A 23,291-nucleotide genomic window follows, 5' to 3' on the forward strand; every position below is an offset into this window, starting at 1 on the left:
GTGAGTCCATAAAGTTCTGTTTATTTTATTAAGTTTTTTTCCCCCTCTGTCTTTAGATTGAATCATCTCTCTTGACCGTTTACTCTGGCATCTCTATCCTGCTGTTGAGCCCACTAAGAGAGTTCTTTATTTTTGTTATTGGATTTTTCACTTCTAAAGTTTTTGTTTGGTTTTTCTTTATATCATTTTTTTCTCACCTGAGACTATCTTTACATTTATTTCAAGATAGTTTGTCTTTATTTTTTGGAGCATTTTTATGATAGCTTCTTTAAAGTCTTTATCAGATAATTCCAACTCTGTGTCATCTCAGAGCTGATATCTATTGATTGTCTTGTATGACGCAAATTGAGATTTTCCTGGTTCTTCATATGCCAAGTAATTTTGAATTGTATCCTGGACACTTTTAATATTATACTATGAGACTTTGGGTCTTTCAGCCTTATGGAGAATGTTGCTATTTTTTATCAGATAATCCATTTGAGTTCAAGCTGCAAGTTCTGACCATCCTTAGTGGCTTGTCATTCTCATGTCAGTTTTCAAAGGCTTTGTTATGCTATTTGGTTCTGTCTCATGTGTGACACCTCATGGTCAGCTGAAACTTGGATGGTGATCTCTCCCATTGTTTATTCCTCAAAGTCTATGTGAGCTGTTGAGGGTCAGATTCATGCATGGACCCAGGTGTGCACTAAGGAGTTCTTGACCAACTTTAAGGGATTACTTTACCAAGCTCCTCCATCTCCAAAACACCCCTGATACTTTCCAGATCCCTGGGAATCCCCATTTTGGTCCTCCAGAAAACTGGGAATTTATTTAACCAACTACGTGGTGAACTTCCTGCAAATGTCTTCATCTGGGGCTAAATGGTGGTGAAATAGAACGGTGGGGATTCACCCCCATTCTCTTGAACTACAGTTGCTCCATTTGGAGAAGGTTTTCCTGCCTCAGAATTTGAGGTCCTTACTGGACCCTGTGACCACAATGAAATTGTTTGGGGCTTAAACACAAAAAAGAAAAAGTAGAAAAAAGAAAAAAAAGAGGATTTCTGCCCTCTCTTAAGAGCAGTAAGACCCCTCTTTTCAGTCCCTCAACCCAGATCTAGAGGGCTCCTACTGGAGATCTTTATTGCCATCAGCACCAGCTGCTGAGTTTCAGCTCCTTTGAGGTCAGACTAATGAATAGTGGACAGAAAAAGCTAGTAAACTCACTATCCATTTGGCAATACCTCAAATTCTGGTCTTCTTCCCCAATCTACCTTGTCCTATTTACTTTTCAGAGTCCTCAAATAGCTGCTTCAGGCATTTTAGTAAGCTTTAATAGCTGCATTCAACGGGAGGGGCAAAGTAGAGTATGTTCTTACCAAGAACTGGAACTCCACCACTGATTTCTCCACCTTTTTTTTTTTTTTGAAGATTTTTATTTATTTATTCATGAGAGACACAGAGAGAGAAAGAGAGAGGCAGAGACACAGGCAGAGGGAGAAGCAGGCTCCAGGCAGGGAGCCCAATGTGGAACTCGATCCTGGATCTCCAGGATCACACCCTGGACTGAAGGTGGCACTAAACTGGTGGGCCACCAGGGCTGCCCTCTCCACTTTTTTTTTTAATTTAAGTATAATCAACATACAGTGTTATATTAGTTTCAGGTATACAAAATAATGATCCAACAATTCTATACACTACTCAGTCGTCATCAGGATAAGTGTATCTGTATCTATTCATCCTGTATCTATTTCATTCATCCTTCCACCCACCTCCCCCCTGACAACCACTAGTTTGTTCTCTGTACTTAAGAATCTGTGTTTTTTTGTTTCTTTTTTCCTTTGTTCTGTTTCTCAAATTCCACATGTGAGTGAAATCATATGATATTCTTCAACTAACTTATTTCACTTAGCATTATACCTTCTAGGTCAATCCATGTTATTGCAAATGGCAAGATCTCATTCTTTTTTATGGCTGAGTAATATTCCATTGTATAGCTACACTACACCTTCTTTATCCATTCATCTATAGATGGACACCTGGGTTGCTTCCATATCTTGACTATTAAAAATAATGCTACAATAAACATAGGGGTGTATATAGGTTTTTGAATTAGTGTTTTCATTGTCTTTGAGTAAATACCCAGGAATGGAGTTACTAGATTATATTTCACTACTGATTTTTGAGTGGGACAATTAACATGCTCAACATCCAGTTTAAGGAAGGACTATGGCAGGTTTAAATAGGATGGATTAGAAGGGATAAGATGGGAGGCCCAATAGGAATCTATCATAATAGGAATCCAAAATAGTGGGACAAAACTGACAATGTAAAAAAGGGAGGAAACCAATGGAAGATATGGTATCTCACATTCCTTACATCCCTGTGGAATATATCAATTCAGAATTAGTGTCCCAGTGTTATAATCAAAGAGAAGACCCACATAGGGAGTGCTAATTTAGAAGGCCAGAGCTGGAAATCACCTTAGAGATCACTTGGTTCAACACTTAATTTTTTAAAGTTTATTTATTTATCTCTATACCCAATGTGGGGCTTGAACCCATGACTCCAAGATCAAGAATTGCATGCTCCTTCAACTGAGCCAGCCAGGTGCCCCCAACACTCAATTTTTAAAAGCAGCTTCATTGATAGATAATTTACATGCTGTACAGTTTATTAATTCTGTAAACTATATCTGTACAGTTCATTGGGTTTTGGTATATTTACAGAGTTGTGCAAACATCGCCATAATGTACTTTTAAAACATTTCTATCACTGCAAAAAGAAACCTTAAATCCATTAGCGGTATTTTTACCCCCTACCACATCTCACTTCCCCCGTCCCCTCTCCCTCAGGCGAGGCAACCACAAATATATTTTCTTTCTCTATAGGTTTGCCTGTTCTGGACACTTTTATAAATGGAATCATAAAATGTGTTGTCTTTTGTGACTGGCTTCTTCACTTAGCATAATGTTTTCACAGTCCATCCACGTGGTAGCATGTATCAATACCTTATTCCTTCTTATTGCTGAATAAATGTCCCACTGTATGGACATACCACATTTGTATATCCATCAGTTGGTGAACATTTTGGGTTGTTTTCATTTTTTGGCAATTATGAGTAATGGCACAATGAACATTTCACTACTGATTTTTGAGTAGTGAAACATTGTGTGGACATGCTTTCAGTTCTCTTAAGTATCTACCTAAAAGTGGAATTGCTGGGTCATGTCGCAGTTCTATGTTTTATGTTTTGAGGAACTGCCAACTGTTATCATTAGCAGCTCTACCATTTTACATTCCCACTAGCAACGTATGAGGGTTCTCAACACTCTCATTCACCCAGAGAGGTTCAGTAACTTTCCGAGCTCACACAAGTAAATTGGTGGAACTAAAACCATGCTTCTTAACTTGTAAACTTATGATAATTAGTGACAGACACAAGAATGAAAACCCCAGTGGACTGAATGAAAGCCTTCTATCAATTGGAAATTTTCTGTCAATTTAGGAAAACAGTTTTTTACACCAATATTAAGTCTTTAAATATCACTATGATTTTTTCCTTAAGTAGATTTTGAAATCTATTATTAAGTGTATTTTATTTTCCTTAAGTAGATTTTCAAATCTATTATTAAGGGTATTTTAATAGATCACTTTATAAATGATTGCAGTCACTACTTTTTACTCAGATTTTCCCCCAAGTTTATTATCTGGTATGACCCCTCACCCCAGACCATCAAGATCCTTAAAACCATGGATCATGAGAGCTAATCATCTGGTCCAACCTCCTGGTGTTACAAATGAAGAAACTGCTGGACCATGGTCCTAAGGTTCTCAGTGAACCCAGGTACCCTCTTAGGACACACTGGGGTATTGGGCACCCTCTCCTGAAGTGGACAGATCTCAATGGGTCACCCACTGTTGTCTGTTTCTCTGGCTTTTACTCCAGGTGCAATATCAGCTACTTAGAAGAATGGCTTAAGGATAAGAATTTGCAGAACAGCTTGGCCAAGGAAACTTTGGAACCCCTCTCTCAGGCAGCCTGGTTGCTTCAGGTCAAGAAGATCACAGACAGCGATGCCAAGGAGATCTATGAACGCTGCACCTCACTGTCTGCTGTGCAGGTGACCAGGCTGGTTAAGTGTGTCCCTGATCTTTGCCCTCTCTAGCTTAGCCAGCCATAGGATGTGTCTGAATCTCTGTGTGCTCTTTGGGGCGCACACATATCTCCCATGAACCACCTTCTTATCTAATAAGCATTTATTTAATATTAACTTAGGACTTAAAAACAGGAAAATGCATATGATACATTTCCTGCCCACTGAACTCACAGATATCTATATATGAGGGGAAGGAATGGGGGGAAGGAAAGAGGTTAGAGTACATGGTTCCTAAAGCCAAATTACTGTATCAAAAAACTACATGTGGCTCCCAATAGTTCCCAAACCATCCGAATCATTATTTCATGGACAGGCTTGTGATTTTTCATGGTCAACACCATCTTATGTGCTGTTCACAGATCATAAAGATCCTTAATTCATACACACCTATAGACGACTTCGAGAAAAGAGTGACTCCATCCTTTGTTCGCAAAGTACAGGTGAGATCCTTAAGTATGTGCCTTTTAGTTTTCCATATAAGAAATTAAGAGGACACCTGAATGGCTCAATCAGCTAAGTGTCCAACTCTTGATCTCAGCTCGGGTCTTGATCTCAGGGTTGTGATTTCAGACTCCACATTGGGCCCCACATGGGTGTGGAGCCTACTTTAAATGAATGAATGAATGATTGATTGAATATTGAATTAACATTATAGAAATCTAAGATTAAAGCCCATTTACCAAACATGCAAAAGAAAGGCACTTAGCAAAAGCAGCAGGAGTTCTCCCTGTCAAATACCCCAGTTTTCAGAACCCATTTTAGCCTCAGTGGGAGGAGAATGAAACACCACAACCATGATTCACCTGCTGTGTTCCTTCAGCATGTCTTATTTATCATCAATCTTCTTATTAGCACTGTGCAAGGGAGCAGAGGCTGAATGGAAAAACATAAGCCCATTTGTCTTATTTTAATCCCTAAAGTATTTTCTCCAATCAGCTAAGGCATCAGTTCTCTGAGTTTGGTTCAAGGATCCTGTGGGTCCTTGAGACCCTTTCAGGGGATCTGCAAAGTCTTCCTTTTTCCAAATACATATGTGTGAAGCAGACTTTTCTTCATATACTTCAACCAAAACAACACATCACCATAGGTTGAATGCAGAAGTGGATACGAGATTCCACCAGTCTCATTAAGTCAGACGTTAAAAGATTTACAAAAATATAAAACAATACCCCTTACTGCTAATTTTTTTTGTTTTCAAAAATAGTTATTTTTCGATAAATGTTTACATGTGTTGGGTTTGTTACTTTAATGTATTTTAAATTTTTTATTTTATTTTATTTATTTATGATAGGCACACAGTGAGAGAGAGAGGCAGAGACACAGGCAGAGGGAGAAGCAGGCTCCATGCACCGGGAGCCCAACGTGGGATTCGATCCTGGGTCTCCAGGATTGCGCCCTGGGCCAAAGGCAGGCGCTAAACCGCTGCGCCACCCAGGGATCCCCTGAATTCATATTTTAAATTATTGTTTTAATTACTAATATGGTAAATATCAGTAGTTATACCCACATACACAAAAGCTCTTTGGAGTCCTCAATAATCTTTAAAGAGTTATAAAGGTGTCTTGAGACAAAAAAGTTCATAAACTACTGAACTAAAAAGAAGGATAACTGCTAGAAAGATTTACTACTTCAGATCTACTCATGTTTGGGCTTAGAATTATGCCACAAGATGATAAGAATAGAAAACAGATCCATTTTCAGTCAGTCCCTCCTGTGGGAAATTAACATCTGAAGTGAAACAGAGCACGAAAGTAAATATTCACAAGAGCTGATTGGAAATCCTGTGTAGACCATTTCACCATGGGACCGTGTTATCAAAAGGCTCTTTTGTGGGGGATCCCTGGGTGGCGCAGTGGTTTGGCACCTGCCTTTGGCCCAGGGCGCGATCCTGGAGACCCGGGATCGAATCCCACGTCGGGCTCCCGGTGTTTGGAGCCTGCTTCTCCCTCTGCCTGTGTCTCTGCCTCTCTCTCTCTCTCTCTCTCTCTCTCTCTCTCTGTGTGTGTGTGTGTGTGACTATCATAAATAAATTTAAAAAAAATTTTTTTAAAAATTCAAAAGGCTCTTTTGTGTATTCTCTCACATGATTTTGAAAGGAGCTTTTCAGTGAAGGTTGGGATGTGTTTTCCTTACTCTGAACTTCTAGATAGTCATAAAGCAGAATGCAATGGTCTCCGTATTCATTTTTCTTCTGGTTTTAATTTCAGGCTCTCCTAAATAGCCGAGAGGACTCATCACAGCTGATGTTGGATACAAAATATCTCTTCCAAGTTACATTTCCTTTTACCCCCTCTCCACACGCTCTGGAAATGATCCAGATCCCCAGCAGTTTTAAGCTAGGCTTTCTCAATAGATTATAACAGGAGAAAAGAGAGTAAGTGTACTTTCCCCTCAGAAGCTATACGAAGATCAAATATGAGGGATGTGGTTTATTCATTGGAATGGGAATGCTTTGGGATATGATGTGAGGAAGAAAATGGGAATTCTCCAAGATGGGCCGCATCTCTTGTTCCCAGGGATGGTGTTGCCATTGTCATTTTGTAAGAGTTAACGTACACCAGCTGGGGTTGTAAAGGCCACATCTACCTTAAGAATCACAACCAGCAGGGCAGCCCTAGTGGCGCGGTTTAGCGCCTCCTGCAGCCCAGGGCATGATCCTGGAGACCCTGGATCGAGTCCCATGTCAGGCTCTCTGTATGATGCCTGCTTCTCCCTCTGCCTGTGTCTCTGCCTCTCTCTGTCTCTATGAATAAATAAGTAAAATATGTAAAAAAAATTAATAATTCATTTAAAAAAAAGAATCACAACCAGCTTTAATTGAAGTTCCTGGAAGGCCCGTATTTTCTTCCAGGTGCCTCTTGTCCTGCTCTGTCTTATGACAGGACTCCCCCAAGAGGAAGTATGATCTGAGGACACAGTGTCTCCTAAGTTTTCTAACATTTTTGTGAAGCCCAGGTACATTTATGAAGCCACAAGTAGGTTCCAGGGTTGGGTCTTCCAGGAGATAATCCCATTTGGGCCACAATGTCCTCTCACCCCATCCCTCCTGCCCAGGGTGGGTGGGGTGGGGCCCACTGGTGTTTTACTAAAAAAACACTCCTGCACGAAAAAATATTTATAATTTCAGACCCCTCTAGTTTTTAAGAGAATATTCAATATGAAATGAACTATATGAAGTATTTTATGTATATGTCTACCTAAAACAAATATATTATTAAAATTAATTGCCATGCCATTTATCATCTCTTCTGAAAGAACTTTTCTTTACATTTTATCTGCCAACGTATTTGCCATAACTTTCTTTATTGTTCATACAACGTCTTTAAAAACTAAGTTTTAAAAGACAACTTAAATGATTTTCTCTATCTTTTCAGCAAATAGGTCCTTAAATTTTCCCATAAAAATAACTGAAGAACTATGTCAGTTCCTTCTTTTGAGAAACCAATGTTTCCCAAGTTTTATGGAAACTGACTATCCCTTGTCTCCCACCCACCCCATCTCCCTGCCTAAACCTTCTCTATCCTTCCTTTCAGAGCAAACAATGTTATTTGACCAGCACTGCTAGCCTATGGCCAGTGGCCCCAGTGCTCTTCTGTACCATTCCAAGAATCCCAACTGGCCCTATGCTTCTGACAGACTCACAGGCATTGGCTGTGATTCTGTAATACAGATACATATCTTAGGAGTAGAAATGATACTTGATTATGAAGCAACATCAACCTACTTACATGTAATGATGTCTTTTCATATTATAAATGATTTAGTTCATTTAGATACATTATGTATGAAGAAATGAAAATTGAACTTTTAAAATATTTTAATCAATAAAATAAGTCACCAAATGAATTGGATCAGGTTCTTCTTTTTTTTTAAAGTAGGCTTCACATCCTGCATGGGGCTCAAACACACAACACTGAGATCAAGACCCGAGGTGAGATCAAGAGTCAGACGCTGTACTGACTGAGCCACCCAGGCGCCCTGCATCAGATTCTTTTAATTCCTAGGAGACTACATTTTTATTAAGTGCACAACATTTATGACTTTCTTTAAGGATTGTATTCTTAAAGATGCTAGACTCTTTATTAGATACATAGTATCTCGTAAAATATGTATAAACACTTTTAGAGGAGAAATAAATATGCCCCAAGTCCCGACTCAGGCTGTGTCTCCATGGGCTCCCCAACGGTGAGAAAAGGGGCCATCAGCAGAGACTTGGCTGGGTTTCTGATCGGCATCCGCAGACTTCTCTGTTGCCACGGAGCCAGGATAGTCAGAGGCTATAAAGAAAGACTGAGAGAATCACTGAATTTTAATCTGGGGCACATGAAACACTTATCCGAGACTCGGACTTGAACTTGGACCAGACTCGAACCCTGAGGTTTTGTCTCACCCAGCTTTTATTAAGAGGGCTAGCAGATTGGCTATAAGAATGATCAGCTTTGAGAAGCAGAGAAAAGGTTGTTTACTTCAAAGGGTAGAATAGGCTATTCCCTCAAGGAGGGGGAGCAGAGGAGCTGTATCTGGAGAACAGTGTGGCCGAGTCCCTCCGGTCCCACAGTGTGCCGGGACCAGGAGATTCAGTTCTCAGATAAGTTCTGCAGCTGGTTCCCTGTACTCTGTGCCCTTTCTCTGCTCCCCATCACCCTTCCTTTCCGGTTCCCATAAGTTGGGGCTGCCTGTTTTTCAACATGCACCCCAGGCTCTCAGCTGATAACATTGCCCATCTCCTTTGCTACCCTGTGAGCTCCTGGAGAACAGCTCCACATCTTGCTCATCCCCTTGCTCATCTCGATGGAATGGGATGAGCTGCAGGAGCAAGATCCTATTAGAGGCAGCAGGATTGGCGGAGGGGGGTAGGGGGGTGGGGGGCGGAGGGTGGGGGGGAAGGTGTTGGTTAGCCTGGGGAAGGAACAGATCTTGTTTGGGAACAAGATGAGAGGGCCTGCAGAGGCAGAGAAAGTCATGCATGGAGAAGGGAGAGGAGCACGCATCTCCCATCCCCATCAGCCCCACAAAGCTGAAGGTGGGAAAAATGGCCAAAATGAAGAGGTGCTGCTGGGACGAGGACTGAGCAGGCCCAGAAGAGTGCTGACCACAGTTAGGGGTGAATGTCAGAGTTGCTCAGTGGGGCAGAGCGTGGATTCATGAAGGTCAAACCTGCCAAGGCCACCTCTTGCTGTAGAAGGAGAACAGCCTGTGAAACAGGTGGAGAGAGGTGCCGAGGGCATCTGCTGTGGACGGGCAGGAGGTTGCCATTGGCAGTGAGTGCCCCTGGACAGGGACAAAGCCTCTGAGCCTGGATGCCCAGATAAGGAGATTAGAGGTGCAGCTTCTGCTTTTGCACCTTCACCTTCATGCTGCAGCTCTGACTCCTCAGCTGGTGGCTCCGAGTGTTGACCCTGTGGAAGGTATGTATGTGCTAACAGTATATTAGCATACTCAGGCTTTCCTGCATGCTCACGTAAGTGTTTCGTGTGCACACACCAAGGTGCTTACTGGGCATTCTGTGAGGAAGGAGCATTGGTGAAGGATGGTGGTGGTGGTGAATCTGCATGTTGTAATTGCTCTACAACCCACATGTATTTCTTTCAAAATAATAGGAAGGTGTTTTGTTGTAAAAATACATTTCGTGTGGGGATGCCTGGGAGGCTCAGTGGTTGAGTGTCTGCCTTCAGAATTCTGGAATCGAGTCCCACATCAGGCTCCCCGCCTGCTTCTCCTTCTGCCTATGTCTCTGCCTCTCTCTCTGTGTCTCTCATGAATAAATAAATAAATGAGTAAATTAAAAAATATATTTAGTGTTAGCGTAAGGGGGAAAAATTAGGCATCTGTAAAAGTCATACAATCAGTTTAAAAAATTGATCCAGGTAATACTTTACATGTCAATATAAGCCTCAGAATGCAGCTTATGGAATAGGAAGAGGATTTTTTTCTTTTTTAAAGATTTATTCATTTTAGAGGGAGAGCAGAAGTGCATATGAGCCGGAGGAGGAGCAAAGGGAAAAGGAGAAAGAAAATCCCAAGCAGACCCACCTCCCTTCCCCAGCTCCCCTTTTCTGCTGAGTTTGGAGCCCTTCATGGGGCTGGATCTCAGACCATATTTACTGAGTACTGAGACTCAATATTTATTGAGTATATGAATGTCTGCATTTGTGAAGTGTCTGTTCAAAGTCTCATGTTTTAAAAATAATTTTTAATGGAATAACGCACATAAAATTCAGCATTTTGTTTATTTTTAAATTGATTAGAATGACTTATTTATCTTAGAGAGAGAGAGAGATTGAGAGAGTGCAGTGGGGAGGATCAGAAGGAGAAGGACAGAGAGAATCACCAGCAGACTCCCCGCTGAGTGCAGAGCCTGATGTGGGGCTCGATCCCCCCCACCCTGAGATCATGACCCGAGTTGAAATCAAGAGTCAGATAACTAACTGACTGAAGCACCCAGATGCCCCAAAACTCAGCATTTTAAAGCACACATTTCAGTGGTTTTTAGTATATACACAATGATGTGCATTATCTAATTCCAGAGCATTTGCATCATCCCAGACAATAAACCTCATACCCATTAAGCTGTCACTTCCCATTCTCTCCTCCTCCTGTTTACTGGCAACTTCTAATCTACCTTTGATCTGTACGGATTTGCCTATCCTGGATATTTCATATAAATGGAGTCACAGTGGCCTTTTGTGTCTGGCTTATTTCACTTAGCATATGTGCAAGCTTCATCCGTGTTGTAGCGTGGATCAGAACTGCATTCTTTTTTATTGCCAAATAACATTCTGTATGGATATACCACATTTTTGTTTATCTGTTTCTCAGTTGATGGATCTGTGCTGTTTCCACTTTGGACTTAAATACCGCTATAGGGGATCCCTGGGTGGCGCAGCGGTTTGGCGCCTGCCTTTGGCCCAGGGCGCGATCCTGGAGGCCCGGGATTGAATCCCACATCAGGCTCCCGGTGCATGGAGCCTGCTTCTCCCTCTGCCTGTGTCTCTGCCTCTCTCTCTCTCTCTCTCCCTGTGACTATCATAAATAAATAAAAAAATAAAAATAAAAAAAAATAAATGCTGCTACAAGCGTTCCTGTATAAGTTTTCATGTGAGCAGTACTTAGGAGTGGATTTGCTGGGTCATGTGGTGACAACTCTGTTCAACTTTTTTTAAAAAATATTTTTATTTATTTATTCATGAGAGACACAGAGAGGTGGAAACACAGGCAGAGGGAGAAGCAAGGAGCTCCATGCAAGGAGCTCGATGTGGGACTCGATCCCAGGACCCCAGGATCATGACCTGTGCCACCCAGACACTGAGCCACCCAGGCGCCCCTCTGTTCAACTTTTTAAGTAACTGCCAAACTGTTTTCCACAGCAGCTGCACCATTTTACATTCCTGGCAGCAATTCATGGGGGTTGTTTTGCTCACTTTTAATTGGGTCAATAAAGCATTATTCTAAAAGTAAAAATTGATACCCTATATATTCAGTAATAAGAGGCTGGTATAGAGTAAAACTAAAGCTGTTACCAAAGAACAGTAGATCTAAGTAAATCAGGTAAGTACTAACAGAATAAATTAGGTGAAAAAAAGCAAATAGGTGACAGCCGTATTTGTGTAACTCACAAGGTTTATCTATGATGTTAGAAAAGTCTAGAAGAATATACACCAAATCTAAATATGGAGAGAAAATGCAGAGCAAGTAGGAGGGACTTTGACTTCTGACTTTCTATCTTTCGTCTGTACTCTTATAAGAATAAATATGGGGTGGTGGGGTGTTTGGTAATTTTAAAGTATATATTTAGGTAACACACTGCAAAGAAATTTCATGCTTGGCTTGGGATCAGTGGAAGGTTTGAGAAGTTCTAGGACTACTGTAGAACAACTTCATGTCAAGGCTTGTTAAAATGGGGCATTTTTATCTTGTCAAAATGCTCATTGGAAGCATTTGTTCTAGCTGTTAGAAGTTCCTTTATCATAAAAGTATTATTGACAATGAAGATAGTAGAATGCACTACGATGAAATTTGGCCACGATAGGGGCACCTGGGTGGCTCAGCGGTTGAGCATCTGCCTTTGGCTCACGTTGTGATCCCAGGATCCTGGGATCGAGTCCCACATTGGGGTCCCTGCAGGCAGCCGGCCTCTCATCTCTGCTTCTCACTCTGTGTCTCTCATGAATGAATAAATAAAATCTTTAAAAAAAAATTTGGCCATGACATAAATGCTAAATGAAAAACATCAGTATATAAAAAATATAAAACCTACTCTTGCATCTGCCAAAATGTGGACCAGGAGTCTCTCTGGGCAGTGGGATTATAGGTGATTATTTTCTTCCTTATGCCTTCTTTATTTTTTTCCAGACTCTATAATGCCTATGTAGAATATTTATAGTTTTAAATATTGTAATATTTCAAATTTAATTTGTAGCTTGCCCATGCTTAACCAACCACATCTAAAATGCTAGCTGCATGAAGCAATTTAAGGTCAATATGTCTTAAGACTTGTGGCCTCTGTGAGAAAATGATGTTTTCTAAGAATACACAATGGCACAACGTGCCATACACAATGGTAGACAAAAACACTAGTAAGCAAAAAACTAAAGTTCAGAATTGTATATGACATACAGTTCCAATTTTTTAAAAACATATAAACATATGTTTATGGAGACACTAGAAAAAAATGTAAACGTAAAATGTTAATCACTGTTAGTACAGGGCATGTAGGTGATTAATTTTCCTTCTTCACATCATTCTGTTCCCAATTATTTATGATAAACATGTGCAGCTCTCATCACTTGAAAAAGTTTAAAATTCAGTCTGGGAAGGAGAAGAGTGTCTCTCTCCAGATTTGGAATATTGGCGTTTTTTTCTCTTTCCCTTTTTCTTGCTCTCCCACAACTTCTAGCCATCCTTGGATTCCTTTTCCACTCAGCCCCAGCATTCCTCTCACCTTCCGTTCCCACAGCTGCCACTCTGCCCGGAGCTCATCTCCTCTTCCCCAAAACATGATAACAATCTCTTAACCTAGTCAACTTTCCTGCTGTACATTCTCTCTCTGACCTACTTCTGGAAGCACAAATGCTGGAATAATCCACTTGAATGACGTTGCTCCCTTGCTAAAAAAAAACCCATGGCTCACCTTCCTAATGCTCTTACTTGCTGTCTTCAGCATGCCCTTGTGACTGGCAGGCATGGACAGTGGGGGACATTACCAGGTCCTTGCCAAAGGCTAGGCTCCAGTGCCCAGGCCCTTTTGCTTGCTTGCTTTTTTCTCTCTTCTTTCTTACCTTTTGTTTTTAAAAATATTTGTTTATTTATTCATGAGAGACACACAGAGAGAGAGGCAGAGACATGGGCAGAGGGAGAAGAGAAGTAGGTTCCCTGCAGGGAGCCTGATCAGGACTCGATCCCAGGACCCCGGGATCATGCCCTGAGCTGAAGGCAGATGCTCAACTACTGAGCCACCCAGGTGTCCCCCATTTTGCTTTCTTTAATTCATGTTTTATGAAAAGGCAGAGCAGCCTGCTTGTGCCAGCTCCCCGAGAAAGGTTGTAGAGTCCCACCACATAAAGGTCTCACTGCTGACCTTGAACGTATTTAATCCCGAGGCATGTCCTCGGCTACACCACCGATGTCTGCTTCCTTCCTAGGGTGGCTGTGAGCAGTCAGGGCAAGCACGCTGTGGTGGTTGGTCAGTAGCTGGTTTCCTTCTGATCTCTCATCCGTAAAGGACTATCCTCTACTCCCCTGTTCCTTAGAGATCTCAAGAACTACTGCCCCTTTGTTGGAGGAGTTCAACCCAATTCATTCTCCCCATTCTTCCTCTAGTCCACGGTGACCTCTGTATGGTAGACATTCTCCCTTCAAGGTGTCCCCGCTGCTACCTGCCCTATAAATATGTTCCTTGGAAATTTGGCTTTCTTGAAATGTTCAGACCAGTGTCCCAAAGTCTCTTTGTGGGAGAGGGGACAAAGCCCTCCTCTACTGAGGGGGTCATTTCTTCAAACCCTGATGTGGCCCGCTCTTCGAAACACCTATTAAATTGGCTTGGTTACGATGGCTGGGCCCTCCCCCCCTTTAACCTGCTTGTCGTCCTCTCCAACAGTAGCACTGCAATGTCTAGCCTCCCAGAAACTCAGAAGGCATCATAGACCTCTCCCCCTCCTTGTCCCCACACATCACCAAGTCTAGCTCCTTCTTTGTAAGCACGGTCCAAATCCATCCTACATCATTGCTTTATGTAAGGCCTTCATCGTGTTCTGCCTGAAATGTGGTCACAGGCTCACCTCTGCTTTTTCCACAACTCCAGCCTCATCCCCCGCCCCTGCTGTCGCTGCTACCATAGCCACTCTGAGGGCAGCTTAACATCTATGGAGCACTCACTCTATTTCCTCCTTGAGCTAAGCTTTATGCACTTTTATAAATCCCCCAATGATCCTGTGACTGCGGATGTTAAGATCCCCATTTGATTGATTAGCAAAGATCCAGAGAGCTCGAATAACTTGCTCAAGTAGTGGCACCAGGATCTGGTCAGCCAGAGCTAGCACCCTCAGCCACCACATAGTTTTGCTTCTGTAAGTTTGCCTTCCCTTCAGTGGCCTGGGCCTGTCTGTTGACTTCGGGATGGACAGACGGGAGCCCTAGGTCTGTGACTGTCAAATGTTTAATAAGTGGGATGTGTCCCTTGCAGAGAACCAATACTGTGTTTACTCAGCCTTACAATATTGGTTGAGATTAGGCTCTGCCATTTTCTAACTCTCATCTTTATTCCAAATGTTTACCATCAGGGGAGGATTTTTTTTAAGTTTTAAACTATAGTATCCATTATAATAATGCTCTCCACCGTGGAGCCCCACAGGATTAATATTGTGCTGCAGAGATCAATTGTGTCCATGTCTGTAACCTGCCAAAATAGGCAGTTAAATGGTAACCCCAGAAAACCTATTGTCTGATGCTTTCTTACTGATTAAATAAACAAGTTGGTGTTGACCCAGCACGTTGTAATAAATCAAAGGTTATAAATTAACTCATATACTTTATCCCACATGTAGAAAGTCTGAGCAACCATCGTGACCAAAGGAAGATGAGATTTTAAAAAGCTGTTTCTGTTGGCTTTTCTCATGCACCTACATCCCTTTCTCTCTCTCTCTCTTTCAGCCTCATTTTGGATAAAAAAATGTGTGATCAGACCTTTCTCGTTAATGTGTTTGGCTCCTGTGACAAATGTTTCAAACAACGGGCTCTGAGACCCGTTTTCAAGAAATCTCAACAGCTCAGCTACTGTTCAACATGTGCAGAAATCGTAAGTGCCATTTAAAAAAATTTAAAACAGGCTGTGTTCAACGAATGTTTTAGCTATTGCTACTTTTTTAGAGCTAATGCTTCTTGCTACTGCTGTCTGTCTGCTAGGCAAACAACCAAGAAAAAACAGACTCTGGCAAACAAACAGCCTGGAAATGCCCCTCCAAAGGCCATGGTCCAGCTTTCCCTAGGAACAGCTCTATTGAAGACTGAACCCTTCAGGGCTTCCGTAGCAGCCAAAGTTAGGTTCAAGGAAAAGTGTTCCTTAGGCCTAAGATTTCAGGGAGGACTAAGGACTGACTGAATATAAATCCTTATGTTTTTCAAATAACACAAATCAGTCCTCACCAGAGGTGGCTACACACAGGCTTTATTCAGGTTTTGCAGCAAAATGCCCATAGAATGGCGGAAGCCCCAGAAATCAGTCCTTTCTCAAGAGGATTTGCAAAGCAGTATTATGGCTGAGCAGAGCCCTCACCTGGCCAAAAATGGTAAAACATGCTTCTCCAAAAGTCCAATTGGAACCCCCCAATTAGCCACACATTTTAACCCCCCCCCCCCCCCGCAAGGATTCTCTGCACAGTTCATGTCTCCATACCCACCGGCTCTTCCCCAGAGACCCCCGCCGGGGCTGCCTCCACACCAGCCAGGCTTCATCCTCCAGTGAGCCGCCCCATCCTTTCTGGGAGGCTGTGGGGCACCTGCTGGCCAGGGTTCTGCACGCACAGGCTGGGAGGACCAGGCGCTGGTGCCTTGGGGCAGTACATCCATTAAAAAAAAAAAAAAAAAGAGGAAAGGTGATTTTTACATTTTATCCAACTGAAGAGGAAAAGGCAGTATTAATTCTCTTGGTCCCATTGTAACCCCTGATAGTAATTACATTTAAAAAAATATCCCCGTGGGCAGCCCCGATGGCCCAGCGGTTTGGGGCCGCCTTCTGCCGGGGGTGTGATCCTGGAGACCCGGGATCGAGTCCCATGTCAGTCTCCCTGCATGGAGCCTGCTTCTCTCTCTGCCTGTGTCTCTGTCTCTACCTCTCTCTCTCTCTCTCTCTCTGTCATGAATAAATAAATAAAATCTTTAAAAAAAATCATTGTAAAAAAAAATCATTGTAAAGCAAATGGCAAGTAAACAGCCCAGAGTGACATACAGGCTTTGGGACAGCATAATAATCCTGATATCACAAGATCAGGCTTAGTGTAATGGACTTCTCCCTGCAGCACATTGTGTTCTAAACATGGCTCTGCACATCGACAAACGGAGGACGTTCAGTTCTTAAAATAAGCCTGCTTTCCGGTGGCCCTACCATCCTGGAGAAGTGCTATTTATTCATCTTAGCTCTTCTATTTTTTAAACAACTTCTTCTGTGAACACAAGGAGCCCAGAGTCCCCATCGTCATATCCTGCAGCATCATAGATTCTCCCCAGGGCAGAGGCTCTGGCCTGGAGATATTTTTCAGGAAACTGTCACAGGCTATCTCCACAAGCACTTGAGGGTTCCCAATATTCATTCCCAAATATTCAGACACCCTGTTGTGGGTGAGACATCCAAATGACTGGTAGCTAATTTTTACCTGGGTGTTTGCAAACGTAGCCCCCAGTGGACCCTTTTCATGAACAGGGAACTGTAACTCCACCCCTGCCAAAATGTAGGAGACCTCAACTTTTCTCATCTCTAGCTTCCTTACCTATAAAAAAGAGTTAAAACCGAAGTACAGAAAGGCTCTTTGCAAACTTTCCCATCTATTAAGAAGTTGAGTGGCCTTATCTCTAGATGGTAGACCCTTCAGAATGGAGGGTGTTTGGGATTTGTTTAACAGAGAGAACCTCCAGAGGAGGGCACACACCAGTGTGAATCTCTGCTCACCCCAAATGACACACAGGCAGACCCTGAAGCAGGCACACATCCCATGATGGGCCATAAGGCATCACAAGGAAATGAGGAGAGGAGGCTATTGGGCTAGGCCTTCTGAGAAGTGCCTCCCAGGCCCTAGTGTTTCATTTAAATTACTTCATGTGAATTGCTCAAGTGTATCAGGGAGCCTTAATAATAATGAGCAAATACTGTGTGTCAGGCACAGGTCTGAATGCCCTGCGTAGCCCCTGATGAGGCCTTTCTGAGATGTTATCCATTTACAGATAAGAAGCCTGATGCAGAGAAGTTAAGTAAATCACTCAAGGCCACACAACACAGCCTAGATTTATCCTCAGGCGATATGACCTAGCTAGAACTTATGCTCTTAAACTTTTGCTCTGCAAACTCTGAAGCAGACGTAATAGTTTTGCATTTATAAATAGTTGTATATATCTAAGCATTTATATTTTTATATTGATATATTTTATTTTTAATTATATATTGCATATATTCTGTTTTATACATCCACTTAATGAACTAACATTAACTGAGTACCTACAATATACCAGTAATCATGCTAAATACTGAGAATAATTGATGAACTACTGATGGGAAGGGAAAGGGGAGCTGGTAGTTAATAGTATCTGCTATGATGGAGAAGTCTGCTAAAAAGTTCATTCACATGATCTTATTTAATTCTCCTAACAGCCCTAGGAAGTAGATTTTCCAGAGAAGGAAACTGAGGAGCTCAGAAACTAACCTCTAGACGACCATGTATAGATTAATACAGATTACTTCCAACTTTTCTTTGGTAAACAGCTGCCCAGGACAGCAAGTAGAAGCTGGATTCCTCAGGGAGGGAGGGCTGAGGACAACCCCCCAAATCCTGTTTGGGAATGTTTGCTCTAGAGTTGTTTTTTTTTTTTTAAGATTTTATTTATTTATTCATGAGAGACACAGAGAGAGGCAAAGAGAGAAGCAGGCTCCACACGGGAGCCCAATGCGGGACTTGATCCCAGGACTCCAGAATCACGTCCTGAGCAGAGGGCAGACTCTTAACCGCTGAGCTACCCAAGCGTCCCATGCTCTAGAGTTTGTAACCTTAATCCACCTTCCCATTTTGCACACATACACACATACATGCAAGGTCATGGACAGGCAAAAGGGAGAAGCAATGCATTGGCTCCTCCACACTTAAGTCGCCAGGCATGTAGCTGAATGGAGCCACATTGTCTAGGTCCAAATCCTACCTTTACCTCTTTCTTGGGAGTGTGACTCAAGCAAATCATATAACCCTTCTGTGCCTCAGTGTCCTCATTTGTAAAATGGGGATAACAGTATCCATTCAGGTGACTGTTGTGATTTATTAACGCAAAGTGCTTGGAACAGTGCCTGGCACCAGGACTTCTATGTAAGTGCACAGGGAGGAAAGTTTCGGGTTCGCTGGGGGGGGGGGGGGGGGACGGACCACCGGGGCTTCCCGGGACGAGGCCGGGTCCATCCGTGGTGCGGCCTGGGCCTCGCTGCGCACTCCCCGCTCTCTGCGCTGCAGGAAGCAGCCGCGCGGCAGCCTACCAAGTCCCCCTGGGCCGAGACGGGTGCCGGGGACGCGGGCGCCAGGAAGGCCGTGCTCCGGGACCTCGGCCGCTCCCAGGGGCCGGGCAGCCCCGGGCTGGATCCCGGTTTGGTCCTTCAGTACGTGCGCGTCCTCCGCCAGGTCATCTCCTCACCTCTGCGCCCCGGCTCTCGCGCCGGCGAAATGGGCACGACGCTCCCCGCTTCCCGGGGCGGGGTGCGCAGCAGCGCCACGGCGGGCATCGCCCTGGGCCGGCGCCGGGCGCGCGCGGCAGGTGCCCGGGCGGGGGCGCGGGGGGCGCGGGGACCGCGGGGGGGCGGCGGGCATCGCCCTGGGCACGGCGCCGGGCGCGCGCGGCAGGTACCCGGGCGGGGCCGCGGGGGGCGCGGAGGGCGGGGGGGCCCACGGGGGGGGGAGCCGACCGCCGCGGCCCCGCTCGCACCGCCCGCGTCAGCGCCGGAGGGCGGGGCCGCGGCGGGGCGAAGGCAGCCGGAGCCGCGCCGGGGGCCGCTCCCGCCCGCTCGCCGGCCAGGCCTCCGCCGCCCGCCCCCCGCTCGCCCGCTCACCCGCATCCCCGCTTCCCCCCCCGCCGCGTCCCGGCGCGAAGATGGCAACCGACGGGCTGCACGAGAACCAGACGCTGGCGTCGCTGAAGAGCGAGGCCGAGAGCCTCAAGGGCAAGCTGGAGGAGGAGCGGGCCAAGCTGCACGACGTGGAGCGTGAGTGCGGGCCGGGGCGGGGGCTGCGCGCCGGGGGGCGGGCCGAGGAAGCCAGGCCGGCCCCCGGGGGAGCGGGCCGGGGCGGGAGCTGGGCCTGCGCCCGCCGCGGAGGGGCGCCCCCGGCCCCCGCTCGTGGCGCCGGGCGAGGCGCGGGCTGCGGCCGCGGACCCCCGGCTGCGCGGCCCTGGGGCCCGAGCCCGGCGGCCCCGGAGGCCCGGACGCCTTGCACAGGCGGGTCCGCGGGCCGAGGCCGCGCCGCCTCCGGGCGGGGGCGCGGGCGGGGGCGCCCCTGGCGGCCGCTGTCCCCACCCGCGGCGCCCACCTTGGGACCTCGGGACCTGCTCCCCGACCCCCTGCCGGGAGGATGCGCACCGGCCGCGGAGGCGCGGGAGGCGGGGGAGGCGGGAGGCGGGTGGCGGCGCCGCGAGCCCTTGCGGGCGCCGCCTACGGTAAACGGTTTTGTTTTTCAGTCGTCGGGCTCTCTCCATCACTGCCCTGTGTGTGTTTTCTCAGTTTTGCTTTTACAAGGAGCCAGGCTCTCAGTTAAAAAAAAAAAATCTCATTTTTCCAATCCGCCCTCTTGGCTTGGGGGTGGAGAACCGGATGAGGGAAGAAAAGCAGAGCAGCTTACCAAATCCAAGGACTTCGTTCCTTTAAGGCTATTTAAGAAGCTTTTGAATGGATGCGGCTGCGATCGGCATAAGAGAGCAATAGCAATCTTAAATGAACTTACTCATTGGCCACTAGATCATTCAGAGACCGCTCTGTGACTTTTATGAGTGAGCAATTAAATAGACAGGTGACACGACTTGGTGGGATCAGCTTTCCTTTACTGTCAGATGGTTTGTCCTCAGCAGAGTTTGGGCTCAGGGCGGGACTTGGGAAAGTGGCTTTTATCTGCTTATTTTTCAGCTCTGAGAGTGGCAGCTCCCGGTTTGCTGAGCACAGCCTCCCCCATGGTACCCTCAGGCACTCCTGTACGTTGTGCTCCTACCATTCCTATTTGGTGCCACCCCTTTTAAATTCTTTTTGGAGCAGAAACATGGGGTTCATGCTAGGTCCTTTAGCGCCTGACTCCTCTCTTTGAAAATCACTTGATGGAAGCAGGTGACCTGAATCTAGAATGTGCTGTGCTTTGCAGGGACTTCCTTTAAATTAGACATGCTAAACCCCAACATCATTTAGGGATGTGTCCAGCTACAATTCACTATAAACCCCAAATAAAGTAGCTAAGCAAATTGGGAGTTCTTTTCCTTATATAACAGGAAGAAGTGTAGGTGATCACCAGCTCTGGTCCAGCTGCTCAGCATGCCATCAGGGACCCACGCTCCAGTCTTTCTCCACCACCACCCTGAGAACATTGGCATTACCCTGTGATTATGATATGACCTCCACAGCTCCAAATATAACCTTTGTATCCAGGACAAGGAGAAATATGGGCACCAGCCTCTGTTTCTCCTTTTTTAAAATATTTTATTTATTTATTCACGAGAGACAGAGAGAGAGAGAGAGAAGCAGAAACATAGGCAGAGGGAGAAGCAGTTTTCCTGCAAGGAGCCTGATGCAGGACTCGATCCTGACCCCGGGATCACTCCCTGAGCCAAAGGCAGACGTTCAACTGCTGAGCCACGCAGGCATCCCGTCTGTTTCTTCCTCTTATCAGAAAAGCAGAAGTCTTCCCCAACACCTCCTTTCTCCCAACAGATTTTGCACTTTATTGGCCAGAAATAGGTCACAAAGCTACTGCAATGAAGCTGGGAAAGGGAGAAGTGAGCTGGACACATTGTCACCCCCAAATAAAGCTGGCTTTCCGTTGTCAGGAAGCATTATGGAACAGAGATTGTGAGGCACTGGACAAAGCCTGCCTCATTTCACTCTGCCAGTTCCTACATTCTGCAGATGTTATCGATGATGCTGTGAGGGCGGTGTTGGCACCCCTGAGGTAGGTCTGAATTCTGCATATTACAGGTAAGGAAACTGAGGCACAGCAAAGTGAAAGGACTTGGCCAGAGGACTGCAGCCAGTAAGCAGTGGGACCAGGATTCCAGCCCAGACAGTCAGAACTGCAGCCCGGCCTCACTTCAACTTTGTGTCCAATCCCTTTGGGCCCTGTGCAGAGGAGGTTCCAGAAACTCCATCAGCTGGGCAGACTGCCTGCCTGGAGCCTCTCAGCCTTTTCTGTGACTTGGGAAATGGCTTTAAGGCAGAGAGATAGTCAGGATAGAGCTTTTCAGCAGGGAACCCCAGTCCTGCCAAGGATGCGATATCCTCAAAAGCCAGGGCCAGATTTTGGGCCCACAGTGGAAAGATCTGTCCCCACCTGCATACAAGTCAGAATTTTAGAGTCAACAAGACCAGCAGTCATGTGGCCATGATCCCCTTTATTTCCCCTGCAGCTTACCGATGGCTTCGCCTGTACTTCAGTATAGTACCTTTGCTCCTTTGAGGCTCCTGTCACTCAAATGACATCTGTTTTCCCCTCCGCCATGCTGCTGGCTCCTGACCTCCCAGCCAGACTGCCTAGTTTCTTAAGGATTCGCCACATGGCTTGAGCCTTCCTTTTGACCTAAGCCCTGCCCCATCCCTGGTGTCTTCAGGGTTCACCAGGGGGACCTCCTCACACGCTGGCCTCTCATTCCATCACAGTCTCCTGGATCTCGTTAGCACTCAGAGATGCTCCTCCTCTGACCACACTGTCTCCTCCAGAGATCTCCATGACCCATGATCACTGAGCTCCTCCCTGTCAGTCTCTCAGCCTTTTATTGAGCCTGTCATTTTTGCATTGTGGTGGTGTTAGACAGATGGCCCTGTAGGCCCTACATGAGCTGGGGAACCTTTTCAGGCCACAAGCTGAGATGGCCAAGTCATTCCAGATTGCCTGGGACTCTCAGTTTTAAAATGGAAGTTCCTACATTCTGAAAACCCCTGTAGTCCTTGGCAAACTGGGACAGTTGATCAGCCTTCCATTAGCTCTGACTTGCCCAAATTCTTGCCTAAGAACATAGCAAAATAGCATGAACTTGGAGGAGAAGGAAACTTCATCCAACTCCACACCCTTGCCCCTTCAACTCTCATCCCTTTGACCCTTAGACCAGCGTCCATACCGTTGGACCTTCATCCCCAAGTCAGACCCTTGACCAACATTAAGTAGAGGAATTGGCTTATATGGGTGGCCCAAGGGGAAGCCAACCTACACCAAACTCCATAGCCCCAGGCCCCGTGCCCCTGCCTTTCCCGTTACTCCTCCAGAGCTTCCTCCTTCTCCCTACATGTCTCCCCTCATTGCCTTCTGCTTACCTTCTGCCAAGGGTAAGTGTTCCCTTGCTTGATTGTAAGACATTTTAGAATTATGAGCCTATGGCTTGTATGTTTCCTATTGCTATTGTACAAATCTCCATAAACACAGGACATTAAAGCAAAATGAATTTATTTTTTTACAGTTCTGGATGTCAGAATTCTAAACTGGGGTCAACAGGGCTTCATTCCTTATGGAAGCTTTAGGAGAGAGTCCCTTCCTTGCCTTTTTCAGTTTCCAGAGGCTGCCTGCAATTTTTGGCTTGTGGTCCCACATCCTCCGACCTCCTCTCTGTCATCACATCACCTACTTTGACTCTGCCTTCCTTGCCTCCCTCTTATACGAACACTTGTGATTACAGTGGGCCTACCTGTATACACCAGGGTAATTAATCATCCTATCTCAAGACTCTTAAT

The 23,291-nt window shown here is 45.4% G+C and overlaps 2 protein-coding genes across 3 annotated transcripts in view; both read left to right on the plus strand.

The window, feature by feature from the left end:
* Window positions 1-7,973, plus strand: part of MYO5C (myosin VC) — a 97,134-nt gene extending 89,161 nt beyond the window's left edge. The window contains exons 39-41 of the mRNA XM_055320192.1: window positions 3,928-4,102; window positions 4,498-4,578; window positions 6,346-7,973. Of these exons, the coding sequence (XP_055176167.1) occupies window positions 3,928-4,102; window positions 4,498-4,578; window positions 6,346-6,498 (409 nt within the window). The 3' untranslated portion in view covers window positions 6,499-7,973. The remainder of the gene's footprint in view (window positions 1-3,927; window positions 4,103-4,497; window positions 4,579-6,345) is intronic.
* Window positions 7,974-19,353: 11,380 nt separating this feature from the next.
* GNB5 (G protein subunit beta 5) overlaps window positions 19,354-23,291 on the plus strand; it is a 44,661-nt gene continuing 40,723 nt past the window's right edge. For both annotated transcript variants that reach the window (XM_055320227.1, XM_055320228.1), the window contains exon 1: window positions 19,354-19,580. In XM_055320227.1, coding sequence (XP_055176202.1) covers window positions 19,469-19,580 — 112 coding nt within the window. In that variant the 5' untranslated portion in view covers window positions 19,354-19,468. The remainder of the gene's footprint in view (window positions 19,581-23,291) is intronic.

The sequence above is a fragment of the Nyctereutes procyonoides genome, unplaced genomic scaffold, assembly GCF_905146905.1.
Source record: "Nyctereutes procyonoides isolate TBG_1078 unplaced genomic scaffold, NYPRO_anot_genome, whole genome shotgun sequence".
NCBI lineage: Eukaryota > Metazoa > Chordata > Mammalia > Carnivora > Canidae > Nyctereutes > Nyctereutes procyonoides.